General features: G+C 50.1%; 1 protein-coding gene across 1 annotated transcript in view; it reads left to right on the top strand.

Annotated features, from left to right (window-relative positions):
* Nucleotides 1–12,951, top strand: part of ADAM12 (ADAM metallopeptidase domain 12) — a 330,028-nt gene that overhangs the window by 277,341 nt on the left and 39,736 nt on the right. The window contains exons 15-18 of the mRNA XM_081267967.1: nt 7,373–7,481; nt 7,574–7,772; nt 9,688–9,765; nt 12,116–12,224. Of these exons, the coding sequence (XP_081124093.1) occupies nt 7,373–7,481; nt 7,574–7,772; nt 9,688–9,765; nt 12,116–12,224 (495 nt within the window). The remainder of the gene's footprint in view (nt 1–7,372; nt 7,482–7,573; nt 7,773–9,687; nt 9,766–12,115; nt 12,225–12,951) is intronic.

The raw sequence follows: 12,951 nt of genomic DNA, 5'->3' as shown, positions 1-12,951 counted from the left end.
CTTGTATAAGGACTCTTGGGATCACACTGGGTCCCCCAGGTCATCCAGGATTCTCTCCCCTTCTCAAGATTTTTAACTTGTTTTCAAGGTCTTCTGTGGCATGCAAGGTGATATGTTCACCAGTTCCATATTAGGATGACCTTTCTTTGCTATTAGTGATTTATAATAACAGATGATAGTTCATTGTGATGTTTATACGTGCACATAACATGGTTTACTCCATTTCATTCCCACATACTTCCTTTTTCCCTCCCTCCTTCGCTCATATGGGATGACCTGATTTAGAGGAGGGACTGGCACTGAACACATGACTTACTAGCAAGGACGCCTTCAGCTAATTGCTCAACCTTGTGGAGCCTCATCTGTAAAATGGGGGTAGTGCCCTACTTACCCTGAGAGCACACTGTTTTCCTCTAACACGGCCCATAGTCAGTTCTGTGTAACACATTGCAGGATCATTCCTGATGCACAGCACCTAGTGCCTCTGAGCTCTGGAACTTTGCTCACAGACTGGTGAGCAAGATGCTCAAGTCCCTGGGGCTCATAAAACGGGTTGTAAGAAGATCGTGGGCAAGATACGTTGGGTAGAGCAGCCATCTAGGAGACATCACTGGTGAGGTGGCCTGCAAGTAGCCACGTGCCAGAGTGGAAAAGGAAGGGTGTTTCCGTCATCCGGAGTGGGGCAGCTGGAAGTGCACGGGGTCCGTGTGGACCAACCCAGGGAAGTGCACGTAGCTCCATTGGTGGGAAGCTCCAGCTGGGACTTGGAGAGCAGAGATCCTCGTCTGCCACCAGGTTCTCTCACTTGTGAAATACTCACTGACGTCCTGCTCTGTGTAAGATGCTGACTCCACAGCCCTGATTCTGCCAGAGGGACAGGCTTCCCACAGTCCCTGTGTGCTCTTGCTCAGCCCTGGAGTGGAGTCAGGATGTGACTCCATCCCAGTGTCCTCTCGGGAAGCGCTGATCCTGGGCAGATGCAGTCCTGAGGGCAGAGGTGACTTCCTCGGCTGGGCCCCTGGCCAGCCAGATGTACTGGGTTGAGAGCAGTGAAATACGCTGCTGCCGGGGTGGGTTTGAGTTCACTCTCCCTGATTGAGAAGGGGGACTTATTGTGGAGGATGCATTTTTCAGGGTCTGTTTCCCTACTGTTGGAGAATGCCCCAAGACCCGGACACATTTGCCCTGGGGCCACTGGAGGCCCCTAGGAAGCACAATAACTGAGCCTAGGACCCATTGAGTCCTTGCCTGATGGCCATGTCACTTGGACCCTGGAGACCTGGCCAACTTGTTGAGTCACCCAGAATTCTCCAGCCACATCCAGGAGGTGTGTTACTCACGCTCCAGAGCTGGCGACCCAAAGGCCGACAGGACACAGCCCGCCCTTCCAGCTAACCATTCCCTTTTGAAATGGGCTTTTCTCAATCCAGCATTATATTTCAGTACAATAATCCTGCTTCCAAATCATTCTGCAAATGAAATGATAGAAAATTCAAAACATATGCCTCAATTCCTAACTGGCAAAGTGATAGGCTTTTAGAATACCTTTTGGATTTTTTTATTTACTAATTTATTTGTCAATTGCTCTCTTTGATACTGTTGATAATTTTCCTGTTGGCTGGGGGCTTAATTTTTTTTCTCATCAATTTTTCTCCCACAAGTCTTGCATCTCAAGACTTCATAGGTTGATGTCAAAAACATAAATGTTATCTGCAGTTCAAACAGCCTCCCTTGGTTTAGCTCTCTTTGTCCAGCTTAGTCTTAATATCCACAAAGATCGTCTGTCGTTGTGACATGACCTTTCTCTCTGCTGAAATATGGCTGGATATTTTTCTTTAAGCAGCAAATTTACTTTCGTGCTTTGTTTGACAGAAGCCCCAGCAGGGTGACTGAAAACGGGACTCAACGATTAATCTCACAGATAATTCCATGATAACTACATGCCTAAAGCCACAAACAGTTTGCCTTGGGGAAGTCCTGAAATATGTTAGTGTTATCTGTTTTATCACTCACCAGAACCTAGTGTCATTTGATTTATGCAGCGTGAGCCGGCCAGACGATTTTTATGGGCTGGTAAACTTTCAGTGTTTATCTGCAAGGCTGGTTTAAATGAGTTTGGATTGCGGAAACCCACCTGGGGCCACGCATCTACTAATCATTTACAATGCTGGTGACTACAGATGGGAAGAAAAGACATTTTTGCCAAGAGGAATTGAGAAAATCTCCCTTTTATCCCAGTGCATAAGAAGGAAATGATCAAAGGCGTCCCCTTGGACTTCATTTTCTGATGAAGACCAAGGCCACTCTGCAGAAGAGAGATGGGAAGAAGAGTCTCCAGTTGTCTGTGGAAGCTCCTTGTCTGTGGATGTTAGGGACGGGGGTTACGAGCAGCAGGCAAGAAGAGCTGATTGACTGAGCTGGAGAGGTACATTTGCATAATAGAATCATTTTAAGTAAAAGATTAGAATGAGTAAATTGTGGGCTTCATTTGAGATGCCGTCATGTCTCCTTCAAAAGACATAATGACATTGGGAACTTCCAAATTACAATTACAAATATAAGTCATATCACTCTGAAGATAAAACTGGTCATTAAAATCTATCACTTCTGACATAATTACAAAATACAGCATGCTGTCAAAATTCCCTCTGAAAGGCTAAATTTTATCTCTTGATAATGGCAAAACATCTAAGTGTTCCATTATTAAGAACTCAAAGACATGAAATTGATGTAATGTAGGAGCGAGAGGAAACTCTTTCCAAGAGAGAGACCTGAAATCTCTCGTCTCCGTCGAGGCTTGAAGACGGGCATTTTGAGTGCAGTAACTGTGAACCCAAGTATGTGCCTTTGTAACGTCTTACACGTGGACAGAAGCCATTCACACTCCCAAATTATCCATCATTCTGCCTCTAGGACAGATGCCAGCCGACAGCTCTCACACAGCAGCCACCAGCATCACTCACTCTTGGGACCCTCCTCTACTCTGTAACCTGGTTGGGGTCAGGAGAGCTCCGCCCAAGGAAGGCTGGCTGGGGGGTGGCACCTTGGCATCCATTTCCTGTAACGTTTTCTTCTGAAGCTCCAGCAGCAGCTGCTCCCAACCACAGCAAGAGCCCAATTTGAGTTCCCTGCTTATAAGTAATCTTACTGTACCTCAACTTGGAGGAAATGATTTCTCTTCCAAGGAAGTGAAGTGTTGTCTCTCTTCTCATAAACTCACTTCATTCAATTTCATGGAAGGAATACCTGAAAATCCAGAGTCTCGGAAAAGGTAACCCAGGACGGTCATCTCCCGGGCATCTGCTCAGGCTCTTCGCTGTGGGCACACGTGGACCCTGTGGGAGGGCTGGGGCAGGGCGGGCTGGCCCCAGGGGCCTTGCCCTCACTCTTTCCTCACTCGGGTACTCCCAGCTGGCCCGAGTGTCCCTGCTCCAAGATATTTACAACCATGCATGGTGAGGCTTAGAGCTCCCCAAGGGGCAAAAGCAAGCACAGTAAATACAGGAGAGGTCACGTGTGCAGGAAGGAGGAGGGGGGAGGTCGAGCCCAGCTTCCACAGGGAGGAAGACCTTGAAGGACACGGCAGGCAGCCTGGACCCTTGTCAGCAGCCATGATCCAGGGAAGGCACTGACTTGCCTACTTTGGCCACATGCCCAGCATTGACCAGTCATAAAGCCTGTGAGGTGAACCTCTCTGATGAGGCAAATTTGAATCTTAGTTCACCCCCTGACATGGGGTGGGAAAGCAAACTCCGCCTGAACCATGCAAAATGGACTTCCCGTCCTTGCTCCTAGAAGAAGGGGCATGGAAGAGGCATTTTCACAGCCATCGAACAATCCCATATCTTTTGCAGCTCAGGTCTTTCTTGTGAACCCTGGAAGTTGGCCCCGGCCCCCAGAGGAAGCCCTCCCACTGCACGGCTCTCCTGTAAGCAGGCTGTGCTGGAGAGCTCTAGCTGGGACCTCACTGTCCTCTCATGGCACCATCCTATAAGTTAACACCAGAGGTAGGGTAGCGAGCGCGGGCTGTGAAATGGACCAAGTCTTAAGTGCTTGTGTTCTTATAAGTTTGATTTGTTTTAAGCCCTTGCTCTTTAAACATCTTTGTTTCAAACTGGGGATTTCTCTTCACAACCTGGAGACCCGATGGCAGAAACCACAGGTTAAGTGGATGAGAACAGGCATCCTCATGTCGGAGAGCCATGTCACTGCAGTGCCCCACTGGCAATGACATGTCCTGGCCATACATCCACAGTAAACTATGACATGGCATCTACTCCCTCATGCTCTGGGTGACAGATCAAGGGAATAAAACTCTTGGAAGGAGGCCATTAGTGCTTTCCTGGGAGTGACAGAAAGTTAACCTTTCGAATCCTGCATCGCTCCAGATACTGGACAAACCAGCCCCAGAATGGAATGAGTTTTATTGGCCAAACTCCAACAAGCTTTGTGACTTTAGGAACTGATTCTCTCCCAGAAGCTTCCTGGTCATCCTATTCGGGATTTCTTTCTTTTCCCAAATCAGTAGGCATAAACTATCTCTAATTTCCCTCTCTTAGAGGAAACACCACTGAGCATGCTCAGAATCAAGGGATTCATTATCCAATTCAGTTCTGCGCCCAATATGCAAACACAGCAGCTGGCACCACAGCCTGTCAAGTCATTCTTTGGAAAAAGATTTGGTGGAGCTGGAGCCTGGTCTTGCATCCGGTGGCATATCAGAGCATGTTTGCATCCTGTAGAGGAAGGAACAAGAGGGGTCTGTTGATAACCAAGTGGTTCTAAGAGAGGAGCACAGAACTGTGGCTGGGCGGAAATACCATGCTTTGGGCTATATATCCATGAGTCAAGCCCACCTTTGCCATATCTATAGTGATCTTCAGCAAGTTAAACTCTGAGCGTTGGCGTTAAAATCTGTGAAATGAGGGTAAGGGGACCTTTACAGGGTGGTTTCAAGGACTAAGGATACTACATGTCATTCCCAGCACAATGACTACCAGTGGGTGCCCACCAATGGCAGGTTGATGACCAGAGATGTGGCATTGACTTAAAATGTTTGCTAAGATGAGGAGAATAACCATGGGAAAGATGACCTTTGTTCCCAGTGGAATACAGAGCAATCTACTCAGGTGTCTACTGAGGGTCTCCTGGTGCCTACTCAGTAAGACAAGGTTCTGGAGGCCCGAGCTGTGAGGGCTCCAGAATGAACCAGGCCTCGAGAGCCACAAGGAGCCTCATTCACAGTTAGGAAGAGATGGGTGCAGGCAAGTCCCTGAGCTATGACTCGGGGTTTTCAAACAGATGCCACTGTGCAGAGCATGTGCCCCAACTCCAGGACTCCCCGAAATCTCTTCCCCCTTGTTTCTCTAGGCATCTGCTCACAATCTTAAGAGAGAAATCGTAAGAGGGACAGGATCCACAAGAACATCAGGACAGCGTGGAGTTGATGGCAGAGTGGGATCAACTCGCCCCTGGTCCCAGGAGCCCTGTGTCCACCAGGAGCTCCTGGCCTTCCTGGTCATGGTCTTATGAAGTGGGAAAGGACGACTGGCTATTTCCTACCCCATTTTATCAGGCCTTTGGCAGGTGGCAATGGCACCATGCGTCCCATATCATGGAATCTGGCTTCACTTGGGCTACGGGGCTGGGTTTATTCTGCTCTCTAGCCCTGAGACTCAGGGTGGGGCCCACAGGAGGAGGCCTCCATGACCAGTCCCTGGAGGGAAGGGCCCAGCCTCCTGCCCTGACGGCCCCATGAAGTCAGGCTGCACTTTCTACCCCCATGCCCCAGGCTTTTCTTCCATGTACTAGAATGAGACCCACCCTGTGGGACACAGTGGTGGGATTCAGCTCAGAGCCTCCTCTTCAGGAGGTTTTTCCTGACCAATAGTTCTTTAAAAACCAGACCCTCTCACCCACTTTACTCCCCTTCATAGCACTTGCCACTTGCCACTCGACTTCAAAGGAACATATTCATTACCCTGTTTTCTCTTTCTTGTTGCAATTTTTAAGCAGGCAGTATTGTGCAATTGGGTCACTCGGTGGCCCTGGTGTCTGGAAGGCAGAAAGTGCTGGTAAATATTCAAATAAAAAGGGGCTGGGGACGGGGTCAGTGGTAGGGTATCCCTGGCTTCAATCCCCAGTACCTCCCACCCCACAAAAAAAGAGAGTTTGGGGAGGCCTCTCTAAAATGGCTTTTAAAATTTAAAGAATGGGAAAGTAAGAGGTGAGGACTGGAGAGCTCAGTGCCAAGGTCCAGGACTGACTGGGCATGCTGCATACCCCTTCTGGGGCAAGGGCCGGTTGTGTTGAGCTATTTTGTTTTGTGGGACAGTTGTGTGTGGCAGCAGCCAAGGAGGAGGAAACAGGCAGACATTAAAGAACCACGGGTATGATTAGGGAGGAGGCCTTGCCCATCGTCCAGTCAGAATCGAAACTCTGCTGTCACCTTGGAAGGCCAATGGAACATCCCAGAGTTGGGAGCAGAGAAGGGCAAGGGCCAGAGGTGGGCTCTGGGAAGTTGGCTTCCTGGCAGTTGGAAGTGATGCGAGGGGAGGTGCCCAAAGAGGAGGCCAGTGTGGGAGAGAAGATGTGCTGTCTTTTCCTGCATCCCTTAAAGTCCTCAACACATGCCACTGTGCACAGGAGTCGAGAGCTCTCCAAAGTGTCGGCACTGCAGTCTCCAATTACATGCTGTCTCCTTCCCTGGCTGGAAGATGAGCTAAAAATGGCCACTTCCTGAGCTCTCCAGCTGCCATGACCCTCTCTGCGGGGCCCTGTCATGCTGTGCACAATGACTACCAGGGTTTATGACTCTGTGGCCTCCCAGAACATTCTCTGCCTTGCAAAGAATAGGCACTAATTGAGCCAGTGCTTGCTCCTATAGGAAGCTTTCTGGGACTGAAAGTATTGTACAAAATTGCTGCTTTGCTCATTTGTTCTCCTTCTCTCATCACTCCCCGCGTTAGTCATTGTGACTCTTTGGAGCCTGCCCCAGCTTGCATTTTCTCACCGGAATTGTGTGGGATGTTGCTAAAGAGTGCAGTCTTCCCCGTCTCTGCAGCCAGCCACCAACTCCCTCCTGCTCTGGATCCAATCTGGCTGCACAGCCAGGCCACGCCCTGGGCCCTGGACAGCAGGCCTCGAGAACAGACGCCATGAAACCTGGGCTTTGTTGGGAGCTGAGCTGAGTGGGTGCCCGCTGTTGACCTCCGGCCTTCCACCGGCCAGCTCCCAAGGAGTCAGCCAAGGTGCTGGGCACCATTCCTGTGAACACAGAACCTGTCTCCCCTTCACCCCAAGCCCAGGGCTGTTCCAAAGAAACCCACAAACACTTGCTGGAGACCAAGGTGCTGTTGTGCTTCTATTCCAGGTGCTAAACCTGCCCCTGGGATCTGCTTCGAGAGGGTCAACTCCGCAGGTGATCCCTATGGCAACTGTGGCAAGGACTCCAAGAGTTCCTTTGCCAAATGTGACGTGAGGTAAGGAATCCATGCATCCTGATGAGGTCATCGCTGTGGCTTAGGGGTGGTCCCTAACTGCTCCTCTTCGGGGCTTTCTCTTACTCTTCCAGAGATGCTAAATGTGGAAAAATCCAGTGTCAAGGAGGTGCCAGCCGACCAGTCATTGGTACCAATGCTGTTTCCATAGAAACAAATATCCCACTGCAGGAAGGAGGCCGGATTCTGTGCAGGGGGACCCACGTGTACTTGGGTGATGACATGCCAGACCCAGGGCTTGTGCTTGCGGGGACAAAGTGTGCAGATGGAAAAGTAAGACCCAAATTCTCACTTGCATCATGAATGTAAGTCTGGGACTGGGCCCATTGAAAGGCGGCCCATTTAAGAACAGGGTGTGAAGTTGGCCTGTTTCCCTAAATCCACTTCTCAGAATGTGGTCTCTGGAATCCCGTTCTTTGCACCTACAACAAAAAGTCAGTCAATCCAAGATCCCAACCTGACCATTGAGGTATAGATTTGGGGAAATCCAGCTCGTCTCTTTGACCCTTTAGTGTCAATAAGTCATTTCTACACCCTGGATGTCATGACAGTTTACAGGCAAGAAATAACTCTGGATAGCATATTGTTCTGGGAAATGTGGTTTGGTGTTTGGCACAGGATTCTGGGGGACTTTTCTCACCTGGACAGGATGGGAAGTCGGATGTATGTTCAGAGTCCTCATAGAAGACTAGGAGGGGAGGAGGGAGGCAGCTGAGAACCAGAGGGGGTCCTGGCAAACCACAGGGAGAAGTATTTTAAGGTATAGAAATAAAATCAATTTTTTTAGTGGAAAAAAGAAATTGAGATTTTCATGTTCTGGCCCACTGATTTTTTTTTTAACCAAATTTTTCTCATCAGACTAAATGATAGGAAGTTAATCAGATGTTTTAGGGAAAAGATGAATCAACTCCCAAATGCTTTTTTTAGGCACATTTTCAGCACGATTTGGAATCTCTCACTAGTGTGGAGGTCGCAAGAAGGAAAGGACAGATGTGGACTGCTTCCCTTGAGAAGCTGGAAGGCAGGAATGGCCTGCAGCCTGGCCCCCCAGCCTGCCCTCCCGTGGCCACAGGCTGTTTCCTTGCAATAGGATGGTACAGGAGGCGAGCAGTGTGTCCTGCCTGCCTCCTTAGCCACGTTGGCCTTGATTTTACAGTGACACCAGAGTTTAAACCTGTCTAGCAGCCAGAGGCAGGAGTTCCAAGACACTAAAGCCCAAGGACTCTGCTTACCTTGGGGGGCATCGTTGGCCCTGCCCCGGGGTCAGGAGGCCAGCAGCACCTACCACTGCAATTCTGACCAGGAGCACCTGTGTCCTCTGCCACCTGGGATGATATTCTTATCGCTGGAATGTGACAGTCTGCTTGGCCAGGGTCACCCATCCCTCAGTCCTGCATGGGTCAGCTCTTGCTCTTACTTGAGCTGTTGGGTCAAATAGGACTCTTCCCATAGGAAGGTTCTACCTAATTAAAAAGTTTCTGCATCCCAAACACCAGACCCTTCACTTTTGACACCACCGTTCATCTTGTGAGGTGAAAGGACCTGATCCCTGGAGTCGGGAGCCGGTCACATACCTTAGATGACACTGTGTCTCTCAACCCGTCCAGTGTCATTTGGCAAATTCCTGCCTCTGCCATGCTTGATAAACACAGCGGAGCCTGGTTCCCTCTGCCAGACGTTTCTGTCGATGGTTTGTGTCACAATGATGCTCCTTGTCAGTTGGAATTTTGAAAATGTTCCCCCATTTAGACATCTCTCTTTGAAGACGCTTGGACCCTGGATTCTTGGAGTCTTCACAGACCCCAGGGTCAGGACTAACCCGTCTCACCCTCTCCTGTGTTGTTCAGTGGAGAAAAAGTGCTCTAATATGTAGGTTTCATTGTCATCTCTAAACAAAAGTCATGAGAAAATCAGATACAGTTTCAGGATGCACTAAAGCCATTTTAAACCCCATAAAGCATAAGAACATTCATGAGTATTGAATTCAAGTCATTGAACTTGGTCTTGCCAAGAGCTGAGGTTGGAGTTAGACAGCGGGAGCCTGTCCATGCGGCAAATGCACCAATTACTGCCCCCAGGTACCTGAAAGGGGAGTCTTCTCCAAGCTTCCTCAGCCTGTTCTTTTAGTGTGTAGCCACGGGGAGGGGAGCAGAAGTTCTGAGGTGCTTGCTGTGTTTTCTTCCTGCAGATCTGCCTCAACCGGCGGTGTCAGAACACCAGTGTCTTCGGTGTTCAGGACTGTGCAATGCGATGCCACGGCCGGGGGGTAAGTAGGCTGCCCTGCCCTATCCGAGACCAGCCACCCAGCTAAGCAGGAAGTCACTCTTCGCAAAGGCTCTTGCAACCCACAGCTTTTTAAAAATAGAGCAGCCAGCGTCTTCTCCATATTTTCTTCTAACGACGTTAATTTTCTTTGACCTTTACATCGCACAAGAAATGTCATCTTCATTTCACAGAGAAAATCAGATTGAGTGGTCATTATCTTTTAAATTAGCATTCTGTGATTTTGAGAATTTTGTCATCTTCAAAGTCATTTTAAAGCTCACCTTGCTTGTGAAGTGCCTCATATTAGCATTTCAAACAGAGCTGTCCGTCTTGCCCCCATCATTCCAAATATGTGTCTGAACCAAACTTTTTCAGGAAGGGATTAAAGCGAAGATGGTCCATCATCGTGACCATGTGCTCTGAAGCCCCTCACGACAGGTCCCTGACTCAACAGGCTGTGTTCTACTTCACAGAAGCTTTAAGGGAGAAGAGAACAGTCCAAAATGAGATTTATTTTTCCTTATGGGCTCAGTTATTTCCAGTGGAATCATATTAATCTTGATTGGCCATGCCAGTGGTTCATTTGGTTTCCTGAAACCTTTTCTACAGAGATCATGTTCTGACGTCTGTTTTTAAAATCTCCAGACACTTGCCAGTGATTCCTATGTGGCACGTGGGGGTCTCCCTAAGATCAGGCCGAGTCACAGCCATGATGGATCATGCCTGCCTCACCTCTTGGGTTGGTGGCTGCAGCATTTAGCTGACGCGCAGCCTAACTCAGGATGGCTGTGTCTTCCCTGGATAATAGAACTCTCTTGATTGGCCATAAGAGGGGAGCTAGTCCAGCCCCGTCGTTTTACTGACAGATCTAGACGTACGTGGGGGGAATGACGTGTGCACAGTAACCTGACTGGTCAGCAGCGAGCAGGGAGGACTGAAGCCTCCCTTTGTGATGTCCCTGGCACCTCATCCACACTCTGGAGAGGAAAGGCCCACATTTTTTGGACCAGTTGGCCATAACTTAGTGCCAAGGGCATGGCTACAGTCCCTCCCTGATGAGACCAGGCTCACTGCTAGCCCCACCAAGCAGGGTGTCAGGGCTGTGATTTCTCTGACACAAGCTGCAAGATGGGAGGGGTCCACATGCTGCAGCAGGGGACTTCAGGGCAGCACGTGAATCTCCGGTGGTTCCTTAGCAGCTGCACCTTCCAGGAATAGTCAAGACAGCACAAGCCACGCCACTGGCTAGTTAAAACTGCTTCTAGCTTCATAGCTGTCTCCCAAACCATCACAGGCGATCTCGACCGTCAGGCTTCATATTTGAAGCAGTTGGGGGTGATTTCATCAAAAGAGTGACTACCTCTATTGAATTCATCAAAGTCAGTTAAAGCAGGGGACCCTCCCGTGAGACACACGCTCCAAACATTTTATTTTGCCTTAAAATCAGTTGGTATGTGTTTGGATCCCATATTTTGATGCAGGGACTTCATGGTTTACTGATGGTTGCTCTTACACCTCTGTGACTAAACCACGCAGCAGTTCAGCTGCAATTACAGTCTGTTTCCTTAAGTGGAGGGAAACTTGGACACTCCACAGGCACCTGAGTGCTCAGTGCTTCTGTCCTGGCTTCCCCAGCCACTCTGTATTGTCCCTTGCACTCCGAAGTTGTCAGATGCTTTTCAGTGACTGGCCTTTCTCCAGTGTTCCCAAATCACCCTAGAAATGAGGTCCTCTGGCCTTCAGGGTCACATTCCATTGGTTCATGCACCAGTTCACTAAGTTATATAACCAGCAATGGTGAGTCCTACCAGAGTGAGAAAAGCCTTCATCAGGAAAAGGGGGCCCAGCTGCAGGGCTGCCTCAGCGCTCCAGCCTAAGGGGACCAGAGAGCACCTGGCCTCCCGCGCCTCCTGCCTGGAGGAGGAGGACCATGCCAGGAGGTTGTTGGGTCTCGGAGGCCCCAGCAGTCTGGTTCCAGGCCCCTGAGCAGGCCCCTCCTTACTACTGGAGGGTTTCTCATCACAGCCTGATAGTGACAGTATCCCAAATTGAAGAAAGATGGGGAGAGCAAGAAGAGGTAAGGGAGAGAGAGCCGGGAAGGCTTCCTAACCCCACCACCCTCTGGGTAGCAGATGATGGGTGGATGGTGCAGCACTCCCAGCCTCAGGGCTGGCCTCACCTGTGCTATTTGGGGCTGGATCTCACAGTGACATCTAGCGTCTGGCTGGGCAGATGCCAGTGGGGGCCGGCCACGGTCCCCTTGTTTTTGTGTGATGCTCAACTAGGGCTCAAGCATATAGCATGGCCCCCTGCTAGAGAGGGCACCCTAACGCTGTCCCCTGCCCCCAAAGGTGTGCAACAACAGGAAGAACTGCCACTGCGAGGCCCACTGGGCGCCTCCGTTCTGCGACAAGTTCGGCTTTGGAGGAAGCACTGACAGCGGCCCCATCCGGCAAGCAGGTCAGTGAGGTCCCTGTGTCCCGGGGGGAAGTGACAGCCCACGGGCAGTCAGTGTGGGTACAGGAGTGGCTCTGCACAGCCTGAGGCCTCTCCCAGTTCCCAGTGTACCTGTGTTCTCACCTGACCATCCAAGGCTCCTAGCTCCCTGCTCTGACGAGTGGCTGGGTTTGCAGGTTCCCTGGTCTGTGACACTTTGCTCAGCTAAGGCAGTGTCCGCAGTGAACTGCCAAGTGGTATGAGCTTCATCTGCAGGTCTGAAGGCCCCGAGAGGGCCAGCCTCTGTGCACTGGGGCACAAGGTGTGAAGTTTATGCCTTTTAAACTCCTGACCAGACAGAAGCCTTCTCCTAATGGAGGCAGCAGCAGGAACGGCAGCAGCTGTACACATGGAGTAGGGGTGTCCAGGTGCCGGGCCAAGCCCTTCACACGCTGGATGTCACCTGCTCCTCGAACAACTCTGAAGCAGAGATTACCATTAGATACAGGACCTGAGGCTCAGAGAGTTGAAGTAACTTGCCCAACATCAACCAGCTAAGATTGAGATCCAAGTCTGTCCGTCCCCATAGAGGCTCCTCGGGCAATTTCAAAATGGTCTCCTCGTACGGTGCTGTTTTCTCTGGGTTTTTGGGGGCAAGTTAGGGACAAATCGGAAGGATGTCCCTTTTAAAATGAAAGAAGCTGGGAAAAAAGAGGCCAGAAAGCATGCAGCTGGGCAGCCAGAGGTGGCA

This window comes from Spermophilus citellus (genome assembly GCF_964194105.1).
Source record: "Spermophilus citellus genome assembly, chromosome: 15".
Lineage (NCBI taxonomy): Eukaryota > Metazoa > Chordata > Mammalia > Rodentia > Sciuridae > Spermophilus > Spermophilus citellus.
Note: the sequence above shows the minus strand (reverse complement) of the source record. Positions and strands in the feature narration are given on the sequence as shown.